The sequence below is a fragment of the Xenopus laevis genome, chromosome 6L, assembly GCF_017654675.1.
Source record: "Xenopus laevis strain J_2021 chromosome 6L, Xenopus_laevis_v10.1, whole genome shotgun sequence".
Lineage (NCBI taxonomy): Eukaryota > Metazoa > Chordata > Amphibia > Anura > Pipidae > Xenopus > Xenopus laevis.
The window spans coordinates 44,483,025-44,501,277 of NC_054381.1; the positions used below are offsets into that span (position 1 = coordinate 44,483,025).

Here is an 18,253-nt window from a genome sequence, read left to right on the forward strand (position 1 = left end):
CAAGGTTCGGGGGGGGCACAGACACACTATCATTATCTTACTTAAAACCTTTTTAGCTGCAGATTTCTGTGTATTACACTAAAGGTAAGTAGTAATTATTTAATGCAACTGTTTCCTCTGGGTGTGAAGTGCCAATAAGCACATTCTCTTTCTCTGTTATTTAAACCTGAGTTTGCTTTGACCTTTCCGACACAAATAGCACTGTACCTTAGAGTGCACGTGTTTCCCTTGCAGGAGAGGACTATTTGGAGAGATGGCATGTAAGCAAAACCTCTCTCCCATCCTTCCTTCCCTAACTGGAGTGAAATGGCATTCATCTGTTTCCTATTGTGCTACATCCAGGGGTAGATCACCTTTGCAAAACTTGTTTTTAAGTAGTATAAGGATTTTTTTTCAGCTGCTGTCTATTTTTTTTTATTGTTTTAAAAGTATTAACTTTATAATAACTAATTATATTCGTCCCCCTCAGGGTTTGCCCATAGCAGTACAGTAAATGAATCATTTTGTAGCATAGGTGTTAAACTGCACACGTGCAGCTGCCAACACTGACCAATCAGCAAACAGCTTCAAAAGGACTGCAGGTTAGAAGATTAAAGCATGGATCAGATTTAGAACTTTTAGTAATAACCCGATACATTATTCCCAAATGGTCAGTGTTTACCCATAAACGGGTGGGGAATTAAACAGGTCCGGTTGTGTCTAGGCAGAGCAGGGATGTGTCTCGAAGTTTGCAGTGTGGGTAGTTAAAGGGGTGGTTTATCTTTAAATTATCTTTTAGTTGGTCATAGAATGGCAAATTCTAAGCAACTTTTCAATTGATCTTCATTAATTTAATTTTGTTATAGTTTTTGAATTATTTGCTATCTTCTTCTGCCATTTTCTGGCTTTCAAATGGGGTCACTGACCCCCATCTAAAAGCAAATGCTCTGTAAGGCTATAAATAGTGATGGACAAATACATTCGGCAGGCGCAAATTTCCGATTTTCGCCACCTAATAGTTTTGCGAAACTGCAGCGAAAATTCGTCGGCGTCAAACATTTTTGGACACACGTTGGAAAAGCCGCTTGCATCATAACAGTCGCGCAACAACATTATTCGGACGCCCATTGACTTTAGCGCTGGTGTCAAAATTGATGCAAGCGTCACAATTCACCTTTTGTGAATTTTTCGCTGTTTCACGAGTTTCACAGGAAATTTGCGATTTTGCAGCGAACTGAAACTGGACAAATTCGCCCATCACTAGCTACAAATGTATTATTATTGCTACCTTTTATTACTCATCTTCAATCCAGGTCCTCTCCTATTCATATTCCAGTCTCTTATTCAGATCAATGCAGGCTTGCTGGGGTAATTTGGACCCTGCTGAAATTGCAAACTGAAGAGCTGCTGAATAAAAAGCTAAATAACTATAAAACCACAAATAAAAAAAAAATGAAAACCAATTGCAAATTGTCTCAGAATATCACTCTCTACTTTATACTAAAAGTTAATTTAAAGGTGAACAACCCTATGCAGTCTGCATATATTGTGCTAAACTTGTTAGAACCATATTATTTGGTGTGATTTCTTCCACTCACTTCCAATTCTCCGCACAGTTCAGTGCAAAGTAATTTAAGGGAGGAGTTGGCAAGCAGACATATAATGCAATCCACTGGTTTTAGTGAAAATGGCACAGAAAGTATGTGGTTTGGCCAAACACACATTATGCAAACACATGTTAACAATATGGGACAGAGGGTTGCTTCTCTAAAAAAGACCCATCTATAATAGCAAGGGACTAGGGAGTTTTCTCTTAATCTGTTTTTTTTAACAAAGCAACGCATGACTATGCAGATCGGGAAAAGATATATTTTCATGCTTTCCTGCATTCATAGTTCTATTCTGTTTATTTGATCAGGAGGGATTATTTGGTTGCTGATAACCAATCTGATCTGTACAGATTTCTAACATGTAGAAGACTGATCAAAACTACTGATCCCCAGCTTGTCCAAGTGCCCCACGTTGGATAAATGGCACTGTACATATAAAACGTTGGAGGGCTGGTTTAAGGCTAATGACGCACTCTTTTATATCTAACTTAAAAGTGAAAGGGCAAGTGCGAGCAAATTTTGTCCTTAAAATTAGTGTTTTTGTGCCGAAAAGCAACACCAACATTTCACCAACACCAACATTTCCTATCCAAGTAAATGGAATCAATGGGTGCTGAAACACATAACATTAGCCTAAGGGATCTGATTTGACCTGAATTTGTTTTTTGAGAAATCAGATGCAAAACGTGAATCACTATCCACATACGTTCACATCTCTCCCTCTCTGCAAAGTGTAAAACAATCTATTCCCTTATGCATTAAAAAGGGACTAAATAATAACATTGCATCTAGCAGGGAAAACAGGGAAAGTACTGTAGAATGGGGCAGGAGGAGGATAAATCTGGCATTGCTGACCAAGACAAAAAATAAAGAAATTGGCACTCATTTATAAAAGTAACGTATGCCAAGATATGGGCTCAAAACTGGTCCTGGAAATATCTCCACCACTCAAATTTGCATATATATATCTATATCTATCTATCTATCTCTATATCTATATCTATATCTATATCTATATCTATATCTATATCTATATCTATATCTATATATATATATATATATATATATATATATATATATATATAGACACACACACACACACATATATTTGCCAGATGACGGTCAGCCCTATGCGTGCATTAGCCTCCTCTTCTGACTGTACCCGTTGTGTCATTTCAGGCACAGGAACATGCGGCTGATTTCGGCGCAGGAATGAAAACTGTCAAGTTTCTTCGCCAAAAGCAACCAAGTGTAGTTGCACCCGAACCGACAACAGTTCTGGGTGCAGGCAGGATAGGAGGCTAATTCCTGCATAGGTGCTGATTTCAGCCCCCGTCTGGCATTAGCCTAAACAGAACTACCCTTGGATAGCGAGGAAACCTGCATAAATGTTGCCATTTTTAGTAGTACAGGTTAAGGGTATGTATTGTTACCTCTTTTGTCTTGCAAATACCCACAGTTATCTCTTTTGTAGCTCTCCAGCCACATCGCAGACGTCAAAGGAAATGTAAGTTTTTACTGGAGGACAAGGGCTTTTGTAAAGGATATTACAAATTACCGGCAGCTGCATTGCCGGTAAATTTGTAATACCGGCCCCGGCCCTGGCCTACCAGCCGGGTGGCAACCCTTCAGCCATAGGAAGCCCCAAGCCATCACTCCTTGGAGAACCCATCAACTACAAACTGGTATGGCAGATTCTAAGGCTAAGGCCAGACAATGTCAACACTGCGGATTCTCTGCAGAGAGAGAATATTCTGCCTTGCTGCTCCCCTTGCTATTTTCAACTGTATTTTGCATTTCAGCACAAAATGTCACGTTACGGTGACGAAATCTGTCGCATTGCCTGCACCTGAGCAGAAAACAATGCCTCTGGGTGCCGGCAGAGCAGGAGTGGAATAGCAGCAGGGCAGTGGATTCTTGGCCTGCGGAGAAGCGCAGGCCGAGATCCGACGTCATCTGGCCTGGCCTAAGGACTACCCCACTTATTGCTACTATATGCTATAAAACAAATGAAAGAATTAAGCTTTTCTTCAAACTGCTGAATCAAGTGTGCTTTTTTGCTAGGGTGTTTCGATAATTCGGAGTGAACGGTCTCCACTGGCATCAGATTTGTGATGTCACTGCCATCCATGACTATGGAAGATTCTTCTAAACCATGAAGCGAACAGTGAATTTATAATTTGGATCAAAGTGGTCAAAGCAGCACAAGATCGCATTGTTTCCCTTCTGCTTCCACTCCTCCAGCCTAGACAGGGCTCCACAGTGAACCTACTACTCTATTTTGTGTTCTGTGATTTAACATTGTGTAAGTTCATACACACTTAGGCTAGTATCTTTTGAAATGCTCATTGGAGATTGTATTCACAAGGGAAACCAAAAGTTTAGTGATTAACAGTTAGGCTCTTTGTACTAATTTGCTTGGATGTTGCAATAAAGCCGGTTGACACAAATGTAAATAACAGGGCCATTATTTTAAATGTGTGTATTTAATACCTTCTTCCCAAGTACAAATTATCCTGCTGCTTGCTTGATCATTTTTTTTTTTTAAGAATGAAGAAAAATAAACTAAAATATAATAAAATATTGTATGTTTCCTTTCATTACAAAATATTTTTATGTGCTAAAAATATGGAGTAGATTGAATAAAATTCTATTTCTTGACTTGTGTGTCTTGGTTCAAGAACTCAATCTGTGGCTTTCCTTTCCAAACCACACAAGAATAATTTTTGTGGTGTTTTACAATAGCGTTGTTACAGATCATTGCTTGGTGGTGATATGATGAAGAACAGCTGTTTTCTGGGCACGGCCGAGAGATGCAACACATGCCACTGTGGGACAAGTTGGCTTTAGCCATATAAAAGAATACCAGCATAAATAATCTGCCATGTGGTGAATCATCAGATACAGGTCGAATTCTATTGTTTCTACTTGAATATGTGACGATTCAACTCTACACGTGTGTATTAAAATGAACAATCTTTCTTGGAAAGATCTTTTCCAGGAAAGACTGAAATTGTAACATCTATGGCCACCTTAAGCCTTAAGGTGATGAAAGTGTCCAATTCAGGAAAATCTTTTTACCACTCTACCAGATTAATGGCCAATATTGCTACACGCTTCAGTATCATCAGAATCCTGGCGGCCAAGTAGATGGGATGTGCCACATTTTATTTATTGCCGTGGTAGTTCTCATTCTCATTTTACTGTTGTTTTTTTCCATTTTAATTTTCAGGCAATATTCTAGAATTCAAACAATACATTTTTGCACAATCAACAAACATATTTGGCTTAAGTTAAAACTTTTACTGCATTTCAACTTTTGCTGCATGCTTTAGCTGGAATATTAAAAAATTGCATATCCCGGGACTTCTTTTCCTGGGAACACTTCTGTATTTGTATCACACTGTTCAAGTTCCCCTTTATTTTGACAGCTTTTCTCTAAAGCAGAGAAGCATCCCAATATGCATGCATCACAATGTTTCCCTGTAAAGATAGATTTGTAGGAATGTTGAGAAGTGTTAGGCTAATGAGACATGGGAGTTTTCACCAACGGCATGTGCAGGGGAAAACTGCAGCGATCAACAAAATGTCCCTATCTGCTTTTAACCAATTCCAGTAAAGCAGTGATCCCCAACCAGCGGCTCATGAGCAATACGTTGCTCACCAACCCCTTGGATGTTGCTCTTAGTGGCCTCAAAGCAGGTGCTTATTTTTAAATTAGGATCATAAACACAGATGGGTAGATGCAGTAAATCTTTTTAGGTCTCAAAGTGAAAAACACTCACCAGTTTAAGGAAGGGGTCCAGGTGCACCGCCCTGAACCTTCAGCTGAGGGAGAGAATAACCGTATGTAGAAACTGAGCAGGCACTTCTAGGAACCAATCTTCCAGGCAGACTTTTAAATTAAAAAGTATTTATTTATTGAAGAGCACTAGGACACAGCCTAACGCGTTTTGTATCAACAGGATACTTAATCATAGGCTCTGAGCCTAGGCTGTGTCCTAGTGCTCTTCAATAAAATACTTTATTATTAATAAAATGGACTTTTTTGATGGTTGTGTTGCTACCCATTTTTTTTTTTTTTAATTTGAATGTGGCTCACGGAAAAGAAAGTTTGGGGACCTCTGCCATAGAGTTATACGAGAAATGTGCTGTATACGGTATATGTTATGGTGACAGGCAGAGCAGCAGTTTATATTTTATATATATATATTATAGCTTTTATGGGCCTTAGGCTAGCACCAAACACAACATTTACTGTTAAGGTAAAAAAATGTAGCCTTGGTCTCACCAGACCATAAAATGTTTCTCCGACTGCCATGAGAGTTTCACAGCTGATTTTCTGCCAATCTCTAGGCAAGGTCTCATAAAAGTTTTATTTTAGACACTAAAGACAATAAACTTCAGATTGGTGCCTGCTGTTATCTAAGTGATCTTTATTGTCATCTCTGCAGCTCAGTAACCCTATCAGAACTAGCAGACACTTCTTGGCACCATCCTTAATCGGTAAATGATCCTAGTATTATAGTTATATATTTATATAGTGGTGATTACATATTCCAAAGTGCTTTACAGACATTGTCATTCACATCTGTCTGTGCCTCGGTGAAGCATTTGCATTCACAAACATACTATGAAAATGTTATACGAGAGTAGGAGGAAACTAGAGTACCTGCAGGAATCCCAGGCAAGCACAGGGAAAGCTTATTAACTCCTTGCAGTTTGTGCCCCGGCTGGAATCAAATCGAGGACAAAGTGGCTCAATGCAGCTCTGCTAACCACTGATGCCCATTTTACAATCCAATAAATTGGAATTCTTTTGACAAAATGGGCTTAATTTTTTTTTTGAGAAATAAATGGTTTATTCATGTGCTACCTCTGCCTATTTTTGTACTGAAAACAGTGCTGCAGAGGAAAAGTATGCCATCAAAAAATGGCACGTGCTTATGCATTCATTTACAAGATCCCCGTCTCTTGGCCACCGATCATGAACCTATCACATGTAACATTTTCTCCACCGGCAGAAATGCCACCGAAGAAAATGCCACTCTGCCACGATCCAAAACCTGTTTAGCAAATACTGACAGGTACAGCATTCGTCTGTCACTGCTCAAGGGGACAGATTTTACCTCAAAAATCCACCTTGTAGAAGCACTGACCGGAGGTTACTCTACTTGTCAATGCTTACTGAATATGGTTTGGTTCAGAACATATTTGCATTTTCTCCACTGGTGTTTTTCCACTGGTGGATAAAATGCTACTTGTAACATATGCCTTACTAGTGACACACAGAATGGTACGGTTATTTGAAACAGGAAAACAGGCAGATCAAGTACATTAATAAACAATTCAAAATCTGCATGAAAAATTACACCCAATGAAATCTTTCAGCAACTGAGAGCGTGAGTGTTATCAGCTGCAAATGGAATAAGGTGCAGAGCTCACAAATAAATCATTAATTATACAAACAACTGTACAAAATCGTAACCCTATTTGTGAATTTTTAAACATCCGTTACAGTTTACTGAAATTGTTTCTCTTTCCTTGATCCTGGGAGTTATTGCATATCTTCCTACATAATTATCACTGAATTTATTTTAGATTGTTTTGGTATACAGGATGAACCCCTAGTACAGGTATGGGATCAGTTATCTGGAATGCTTGGGACTTGAGGACCTTTCTGCAATTTGGATCTTACATTAAGGGGGGTATTTACCAAAATTCATATTTTTCCAGTTTTTTTATTGAAATAAATCGACCTAACTCCCATCCACAAATTTAACTCATTTATCAAAAATCAGCTAAAAAAAAATAAATAAAAAAGTCGGTGCCGGAAAAGTCTTGACAAAATCATACAAAAATTCAGATCATACGACTTTTTCGATTTGACGCCCAACTCATACGTTTTTTTTCAAGTAGTTTCCCGAAAACCCAGACCGTTTCAGATTATTCAGCGCAGATCACAATGTCAAGAAACATTTTCAGATTGTGAACTGGACATCTGCCATTGACTTCTACATGCCCTCGACAGGTGTTAGCTGGAATTTTTTCGAATTCAGATTTTTAGCAGGTTTGGGGTATAATAAACCTCTAAAAAAAATTTTTCCTCTAAACTTGAGCCGAAAAAAACAACGCTTCATAAATTAGCCTCTAAGTCAGCTAGAAAATTATGTAAACATTAAATAAACCCAATAGGCTGATTTTGCTTCAAATAATGTATTGGGTCAGTTAAGTTACATGCCACATATTTGTGTGTGGGATTATATCAAAACTGTGATTTTATACACAAGCGTGTATAGTCCATCGATAGGGGCAGATGAATACTTTGGTAGGCAAAATCCAACCTAGGGGCAATGTTCCCTCTAAGCTGTGAGCCCAGCATACCCAATAAACTGTGGTGTACAAAAATTGTATCTGAAATCATAACACATAACTTATTCTGACCCACCCAGTTGCCTGTGCACACAATTTCTGAAATTGCAATTTCTGAAAGTAACAATGATATATGCACATGGCTGAAAATATGAGGGAACATTGCCCAAGGGACTCCAGTTGGAAAACCCCAAATTACATGGCCAAATATTTTAAGCTTTAAACTTGTGATTTTATTTAACCGATTGTGTTAATCAACAATAAAGGATTTTCAATTCATTCTTGATGTATGAAAATAAAATACAAACAATACAACAGGAAGTGATCTAATAAAAGGCACATGGTCTAGTAATCAACCATGTGTGTAACAGTCGAACACTAAATTCTATCTAATAAGTCATTTTTATGTGTTCCTAGACCTGGCACAAGCTTTTCGCAACTTAGATTACAATATCAACATGGGTTCATTACTTTTCATGCTAGTACAGTAACAGAACTCAGAGCTTCAAGAAGTCATTTGGTTTAATTTCTAGACACTAACTTGCGGAGTAAAGTTGGCCATATGTGGGCTGATAAAAGCTCACTCAGTCCCTCCAGACCAAGTTGGCAACTACTTGGCCAATTTATGGTACCTATTAACAGGCCTGACCGATGGATACAGGCTAAAAATTTGCCAGATATCTATAGGGCAGGTCCAAAAATTCCATTGAACATGGAGCCGATTGGCATATTGACAAGTCCTTGTCCGATGAGTCTCTCACTGGATGAGGCAATACTTGTTCTGAGGAATCAGCTCAATTTGGCCCAGCATGTGGGTGGCGAAATCGGGCTCAAATCTGCCCGTTTGGCAACCTTGGATCTGGCTGTGTATGGCCAGCTTTATTGTATTTCCTCCAGAAATGTTGATAAATAAGCTTATTTCAATTGAAAATAATCTTTCAAAGGACATTATAAAACTTTCTTATATACAGTCTCAGAGTGTGTATATGAAACACTTTAACAAAAGTAGTAGAATTTGGTCTTCAGGTTACCTGAGAAAATTCTCCGGTGATACGCACATAGCCAGCCACTTCTGTGTCTGTAGGAAAGACTTTCCAGACCACCCTTTCAGCTTTCTTGTACTCCTCTACTTTAGACCATGGTACTGTAGGCAGGAATCGTTCAGTAAGAGGAGCAGCTACTATAACATCAAGTTGACCGCTGTATAGGAGAACCTAGGTAAAAGTGATATCTAAATTAGAATATGTATAATATAAATATACATCTTTGGACAGAGACAACTTTTTTCTAATATTGGTTCTGTACATTACCACAATTCATTTTAAACAACTCAGATGCAGTTGAACTGCAGACTTTCGGCTTTAATTCAGTGGGTTGTACAAAAAGATTGCATAAAAATTTGAGGAACTAAAACCTTTTTTTAACGCAATCACTTCACTTCAGGGGCTCAAAAGTAATTGGACCATTGACTCAAAGGCTAAAGGTGGCCATAGACGCAAAGATCCGCTCGTCTAGCGACATAGCCAAATGAGCAGATCTTTCCCCGATATACCATTAACGAGCATGGCTATTTGGGGGGCAATCTGAACGTTCAGCGTATCTCCTCGCCGGACGAAAGATGTCGGCACTCTCCACACATGATTTGAAAATCGCACGAATCCTCGATTCGTACGATAGGATCTGTGCGCCTATGGCCAGCTTAATTCATGGGCAGGTGTGGGCAATTCTTTTGTTATGTCATTATCAATGAAGCAGAGAAGCCCTGGAGTTGATTTGAGGGGGGGGGGGCTGTGCTTGTATGTGGAAGAGTTTCAGACAACATGCGGTGAAACAAGCCATCCTTAAGCTGCAAAAACAGAAAAAAAAACAAGAAGACAACAGTGGTGGATGATCGCAAAATCATTTCCATGGTAAAGAGAAACCCCTTCACAACTGCCAAACAAATGAATAACACTCTTCAGGAGGTAGGTGTATCGATATCCAAGTCTACCATAAAGAGAAGACTGCATGAAAGTAACTACAGAGGGTGCACTGCAAGCTGTAAGCCACTCATAAACATCAAGAATAGAAAACATCTAAAAAAGCCAGCACAGTTCTGGAAAAACATTCCTTGGACAGATGAAACCAAGATTAGCCTCAACCTCCTGGAATGATGGCAAAAAAAAAAGTATGGAAATGGCATGGAACAACAGCTCATGATGCAAAGCATACCACATCATCTGTAAAACATGGCGGAGGCAGTGTGATGGCTTGGGCGTGCATTGCTGCCAGTGGACTGGGACACTAGAGTTTATCCATGATGTGACACAGGACAGAAGCAACTGAATGAATCCTGAGGTGTTCAGAGACACTGTCTGCTCAAATGCAGCTAAATGCAGTCAAATTGATTGGGAGGTGTCTCATAATACAGATGGATAATGACCCAAAACTTACAGCCAAAGCAACCCAGGAGTTTATTAAAGCAAAGAAGTGGAATATTCTTGAATGGCCAAGTCAGTCACCTGATCTGAACCCAATTGAGCATGCATTTCACTTGTTGAAGACTAAACTTTGTACAGAAAGGCCCACAAACAAACAGCAACTGAAAGCCGCTGCAATAAAGGCCTGGCAGAGCATTAAAAAGGAGGAAACCCAGAATCTGGTGATGTCCATTAGTTCAAGACTTCAGGCTGTCATTACCAGCAAAGTATTAGAAATTAACTTTTTATTTTCAGCTTTTTAATTTGTCCAATCACTTTTGAGCCCCTGTAATAAAGGGATTGTGTTAAAAAAGGCTTTAGTTCCTCACATTATGCAATCTTTTTGTTCAACCCACTGAATGAACTGCTGCTGAACTGCTGAAAGTCTGCAGATCCCACATCCCAGGGAATGTGCACTGACCCATTTGGATATGCCAGTAGCACTTCCCTTATACTTCTATATATTTTTACTTAGCAATACGGGTGCTCCCACAACCCCCCTTGTGTATTTGCTTTTACAGCCTGTAGCTTTGGCTAAGCTTCTTGTGGCTTGTAGCACCCCCCATACCCACCCCTATTAATTAATAGTGGCCCTATGCTTTTAACTGCACCGTATTTATACATTTTTGTCAAAAATGGGCGTTGGTTTGGGCAATCACTCTCTCTTAAAAGCTGCAATTCAGCAGCGGGGGAGGATTTAGCCCTCCAGAAACCAAGGTTCAGCAGACTTTTACTTTTTACTTTACTAATGCTATTATGCAGAGAGACACAGGATCCTCAATACTATGACTGGTAGGTAAACAAGTTAGGGACTGCCATATGGGGTTTACCTTGACGTGGTATGGTGGCTTTTCAACTTTATGATCATAACTTTGCAACTAAAAACCCCTGTCTTTGTTAACACATGCATTTGCATTTCTACTGAATTACTTAGACAGGGGCCCAGGGAATGTGCACTGACCCATTTGGATATGCCAGTAGCACTTCCCTTATACTTCTATATATTTTTACTTAGCAATACGGGTGCTCCCACAACCCCCCCTTGTGTATTTACCTGTAATAAAGGGATTGTGTTAAAAAAGGCTTTAGTTCCTCACATTATGCAATCTTTTTGTTCAACCCACTGAATGAACTGCTGCTGAACTGCTGAAAGTCTGCAGATCAACTGCATCTGAGTTGTTAAGTTTAAAATTCATTGTGGTAATGAACAGAACCAAAATTAAAAAAAAGTTCTCTCTGTCCAAATATGTATGGGCCTTAATGTGACACATAGACACACATACAGTGCTACTGGTGTATACATCAATGTAAATTTTTACAATGCATTAATTGCACAGGATGGGTAAATATATGCAGTCACAAAATGTCAAGTATTAAAAGACAGCATAAAGGAGGTCCCTGCTTCAAAGAGCTTACAGTCTAAGCGAGTGGTTAACTTATAGACATGCATAGGAGGATACTAAATGTAGGTCCTTGTTTGGAGAATTGGCTTTCAAGTGGCAAGACTGACAGAGACTGTGATAGTGCTCCAAGAGGTAGGATTTGAGTTTAGTTTGAGGACAAGTTCCTTACTGAGGAAACCACAGATGGAATTCCAGATAAGAAAAAAGTTAAAGACAGGAAATAGCAATAGATGTGGGAGACTTGAGAAGATGCTGGCTCCGAGAGTGATGGTGTAGACGACCAACAAATGGAGGTTCAAGTGTTGTAAGGTGTGGAAGAGTCAAGTGATTTGAAAAGCAACAGAAGGGTTCTGTAAATTATCCTTCGCTTAATGGGGAGCCGTAATAAAGATTTTAACATCTAAGGAATGGGTTTTTCTCCTAAGTGATAGACGTTGGATTCTAGCAGCAAAGTTTTAAGATAGTCTGAAGGGAGATTGGTGAAAGTCTGGAAAGCCAGTTAGTAGTAAGTTGCAGTCATCCAAGGGTGTAGGATAAAGGTGTACATACACAGGGAGATCCGCTCGATTGGTGATGTCGACAAACGAGTGGATCTCTCCCCGATATTCCCACATTGAGGTGGGTGATATTGGGCTGATCCAATCGTTGGGCCCTAGGGCCCAACGATCGCATCAGAATGTAGGCAATACGGCAGTCGGATCGCGGGACCGCATTGGTTATAATACCAACAGTTATCCAAAAAGACTACACCAGTACCATCTGAAACGTGATCACCTTTCAGCTAGGACAAGCTTATCCAAGCTTTAGCAATTTTATGATCATATTTACAGCAAAAGCAACTTGTAGTACCCACTTGCAGAGAAGAGATTACTAGGACAATAGGAGGATTGTATTGGTTTCAGAGATCAAAATCCACAGCAGGGCCAGAACAATCTATAGGAACAAGGCACTGGTCAGGAAACACTTTTCCCAGGATAATGCACACAGGCACGGAAGTGACTGCCTTTTAACATCAAATGGGGTTTGACTTGACTGCAGAGAATGAATACTGGGTAAATATGGGGCTAGGGAGAGTGATTACCTGTGTGTGTTTTTGCAGAGCTTATTACAACAGAACAGAATTTCTTATTAGCAAATGTTAAATAAGAAATTGTAACTTGGATTCTAAATATTGATGATTAAGGTTGCATACATTGGGCTCGGACACCACAATCAGTTTTATAGCCCGACTTTTCCAAAGCCTAAAAATTTAACAGAGCAACCTTTGAGTGTAATCAAGATGGGATTCTGCAGGAGTCAGACATGTTTGATGTGGATGACAGATATGAACAATATTGATGTGATCAACGCATGTACTGCTAAAATCATATGAAATGAAGTACAATTCATATCTAACTACATAACTATGTAATTAAAAACTCTCTGATCTAAAATAGGGCTTTTTTGCAAAGCAATATTTTTTTATTAGCAGTTTCTAAAACAAATACACTCTTTAAATTCACTAAAATCCCTAGTATTCACGTTCCCTTCTTGTATATTACTAATGAACGGTTCATCCTGTAATTAGAGTTCTGATTTACAGAGGCAGCAACAGGAGACATACTAAAAGGATATCCTTTTAAAGGGATTCGGTCATTTATTTTTTCTAAATTATACCGTTTACAGTACAAAAAAGTTACTGTACCACATAAAATTATATTCCTGAACCAATAAATGTATTTTTTAACATTTGTAATATAAGTGTGTAGGCAGCCATCTCGGGTAATTTTGCCTGGTCATGTGCTTTCAGAAAGAGCCAGAACTTCACAATGCAACTTTCAATATAACATAATTCAAGAAAAGCCATTGTTCCCCCTACTAACGCTATTTGAAAAAAAAAAAAAAAAATTATATATAGTATTTTATATGAAAGAGTGAAAAGGCACATTCACCAACAACTAGCTAGCAGAGAAACAGCTGTACAGAGCATTTATAGGCATACAGACTCTTCCTAACTGCCTTTTTTATCCATGCAACATCAATTTTACACCAGACACACCAACATACGGTTTTAATATACTGTTATAATTTTGGATTGCTTTTGTCAATGCAGTGTAACATTGTACGCTACAACCTAACTGATAACCTACATAGGAATTCAGGAATTTCTCAATGAAAGATTTGAAAATACAGTAATGTAATTTAATTCCCAGGCCAGGCTCTTATTACACCATCCCCAAAGAATTACATTGCATTTATCTACCCTGGTAAAGTCTTATTTCCCTTCGAAATGCAATAATAACAAAGTCTGCAGATCAAACACAATATTTTGCCAAGTCAAAAGTTATTATTTCAGAAATAATTGACAATACAAATGAAAACTATACAGAATAGAAAGAAACGGTGCAGCTTCCACATGCTTTAGTTTCAGGCTGTATGTTACCATCACACATGGTTGTATATAACAGCTTTTAACTTTTATAAAATTAAGCCCACCATGGAAGGCTTCCCAATTGTTTCTTGGTGGTGGGTGAAATGTAAAGCTCTGAATAACAGAAGGCCATCTCCCATACAGTCGATTTGTAATTTAAGTAGTGGTATGGTACCGGTTATACAGAATGCTTGGGACCTGGGGTTTTCCAGATAAGGGGTTTTTCTGTAATCCAGATCACCCTACTTTAAGTGCATTTGAACTGTGCCTTCTAAGTCCTACCAAACTACATCTGCTGTACATATCTAATAGCAGAAACAAAGACTGGATTACGTCAGGAAAAATAAATGAATGGTATGACTACCAGTCTAATGAGTGATTATATGAATGTACTTTGACCATCACAATCTACCCATAGCTGGCTATGTTACCAATGTGATAATTACCGGGTACCATAAAAACACATTATAGACATAGAGGGGATGCACACTCAATGAGAAAAATAACACTTGATAAACAAAGGTGGTATTAAAATGTTTTTCTTTTATAGTAAACAGCAAAAGAAAATGTATATCAGACAGACTGGTATATTATATACAGCAGTATTAGCAGAAATATATAGTGAATAAAGTACCCCCTTTTGTAAAATATAAGGATATTATAAGTTACCGAGGAGTTTCATGACCATATAAAAACACGAGGCCGAAGGCCGAGTGTTTTTATACAGGTCAGGAAACTCCGAGGTAACTTCTAATATCCTCATATTTTACAACTGGGGGTACTTTATTTATTATAATACACAAGTTTCGGTGAGTCATGTGACAGAAATGGCATCAGAACTCACCGTTTATAACTGATGACATCAGAACTCACCGTTTATAAGGATATAATTTACAGGATATTCATGGCTTTTGTGTATTATATATACATATCACCAAGTAACAAGGGACAAACCACAGGGAGCAGATACACTTGCCAAAAATTAGAACACCCAAAGTTTCGGCACTATAGCCTTTGTCAAGGGGATAGTGCCGAAACGTTGGGGTGTTCTCATTTTTGGCAAGTGTTTCTGCTCCCTGTGGTTTGTCCCTTTTTGCCTTGATCTTGACTTAGTGGTATGTATATATATTTCTGCTAATACTGCTGTATATAATATACCAGTATGTCAGATGTACAATTTTTTTGCTATTTACTATAAAATATATATTTTTTTAATACCACCTTTATCAAGTGTTATTTTTCTCATTGAGTGTGCATCCCCTCTCTATGTCTATATACTGTTTTGGGTAACTGATTGTGGGATTACCTAGGGTTATTTGCACCTCATATAACTTAAAAAATGACTTTTTTCCCTTGTTAATATTGGGAGTGCCCTCCACCTACTTATATTTGTATATGTATTACCATAAATACACTTGTTTCTTGTGTTCTGTCATTTAGTTGTAGGGCTTCTAATTATCCTAAATGGCTGAAATAATCATGTGATTACTAATGCATGTCTCTGCAGACTGCCTATATAACATTCTGAAAGAATCAATGTTTTAGGAGACATACACACATTTTACTTGAGTTATTAGACAGTAAAATGTCATAAAAAGCTCAGTATACAGTCACATAGTTTGCCATTTATGTTGTTACCAATGTGGACTACATTTACGGACAATGTTCAACAATTTAAAGAGGAACTCTGCTTGCTTAATTAAACCAAGGTGGATAAATATGCTAAACTGTTTTGGGAGTTCCTTGGGCTCCTTCCAGCCTTATTTCACCTTCCCTCACTCCCCACTTCTCTAAATTAAATGTGGAATCCATGCCTTTAAAAGTGGATATTATTATAATAAGGTATTATACCATACCTTATTACCCTGGATTTACAGCTTCTGAATACACAGTGAACATACAGCAGCTTCAGAAGTCCATTTGTGTACAAGCTATGACATCATTTTTAAAATTAATACCATCAATGACATCAAGAGCAGTCAGCAACATTTTTTGGTGCTGCGCTGCACACGCCATCAGTCTCCAGGCTTGTCAATTGCCAGATTTGAAATCTCAGTAAACTTTTCTTTTCCAATTTGAAAACAAATATCAACAAATCTCAGTCTGTAAAATGTCACCTTTATTAAACCACATCGAAGTTATATGCCATTAAGGGTTTAGATCTGGTTTAGACAATACTAAAAATGGCCTGCATTATAGTCTCCAAATGCATCTATTTTTAAAATAAGGGAATAGCATAAAACTGTAATTTAAAATGGTCATGGAAATCTACATTTGTAATTAACTCCAGAAAGAAATAAAGATGCCTGTTAACCACTTGTATTTGGGACTTCTACATTTTGATCCTTCATTTTGATCTTTTATTGTCATCAAGCATCATATCTAACGGTTGGGATGGTAAAATACCAGTCAAGCGGTTACCCTATATGTTGAAGTAGTTCCTCTCTGGCGTTTATGCAGTTCCCATTAGAAGCAATGTAGTTTAAAGACAGCATTACCTTTTAAATGTAACCTCTTTATTCAACATGCATGGTTTATGATATCTCTCAACATACTTCACTAGTACAATATCAAAACCAAACTGGCCTTGGATATTATGTTCCGGCTATTGAACATACAAAAGTTGAACAGTGGAGAATCTGGAGGGCATCCTCACTTCAAAAAATGTTCCTGATTAAAGCCAGCCTCTGCAGCAGATTTGTAACTAAGTAACCAGAAACTTCCATCACAAATCACAGAACATCTGGACTTTAAACAAAAACTGCAGAATACCCAATACAATGGCTTGCTTGTATTTGTCTCACAGTAGAGTCATGTCTCAAAAGTCAGCGTTGCTACTAAAGACACTGCAGATGTAAAGAGCATTTCTAACAATATGGTAGTAATTATACCCATGTTATGTTGTGAAATGTGCATTGTTTTCTAGCCAGTAGAATGTTTTAAACAGAAAAGAATAATCCCAGTGCAGATTTTTCCATAGCTGCAAAAGGAATCATTTTAACATTGTCTATTTAGGTATATTTTATTTTTTTAGTCAAATGTCACTGTATAAATAAAAAGTATACAATTATTACAAATAGGATATAACAATTTATGGTGGATCTTCTATATGTATTTGATTGGTTTGGCTCAGTTCAGGTAATTTTATCACCAGCACGCCAAACAAAAGTTTGTAAACTATAATCTGTTGATGGGGTATATTAGTTACATACATTTATTTACTGTTAAAATGATTCGGTTTTTTTATCCATATTCATTTTATTGGTAAAAATAAAAGAATACACATCAGTAACAAGCCAGTAATGCCTATACAGTTTTTTGCCAAGGTGATACATCTAAATCGGTGATCCCCAACCAGTGGCTCGTGAGCAACGTGTTTCTCTCCATTCTCATTTATGTTGCTCCCTGTGTTCTCAGAGCCAGTGCCCATTTTGAAATGTTTGGCTTTAATTCAAGTCGAGCCACGAAGACACAACTTATTCCAACAGAGTCTCATGCAAGCTAGCAGTCCACGCTATTAATAAACCTATCATAGCCCTTGACTAGCATCCCCAAGGAATTTTTTTCTTACTTGTGTGGCTCACCAACAGTTTTTAGATTCACATGAGGCTTATGGTTAAAAAAAAAAAGTTGATCTAAATAGTATTGATATGCATAAAATGTATCAAACAATAAACACATTGGGGCAGATTGAATCCAGTGATACAAAGTTCTACTCAAGGAGTAGTTCAACTCAAGGAGAGAAAAAAAACAAAAAAATGTTTCTTCTACTTCAGTTACAGTTTTTTTCCCATAGACTTTAATAGAGTTTTCACGTGATAAGTTTCCCAAATGTAATTGAATCTCAACCCTGAGTTTTCAAGTGATAAACCTTTTTCTCAATGAATTGCATCTGGTCTATTCAGATATCCAATGGTGTAAGAGGAGGACTACAGGGTGCGCTTGTTAGGTGCAATGTCCCATACACATTGGTTATTATGAATACTGAGCTTCAAACAAGACTAGTTCCCCTTTGATTTA

At 38.0% G+C, this 18,253-nt stretch overlaps 1 protein-coding gene across 3 annotated transcripts in view; it reads right to left on the reverse strand.

Annotated features, from left to right (window-relative positions):
• Window positions 1-18,253, reverse strand: part of cpvl.L (carboxypeptidase, vitellogenic-like L homeolog) — an 81,114-nt gene that overhangs the window by 5,376 nt on the left and 57,485 nt on the right. For all 3 annotated transcript variants that reach the window (NM_001112841.1, XM_018266144.2, XM_018266145.2), the window contains 1 exon segment: window positions 8,993-9,175. In NM_001112841.1, coding sequence (NP_001106312.1) covers window positions 8,993-9,175 — 183 coding nt within the window.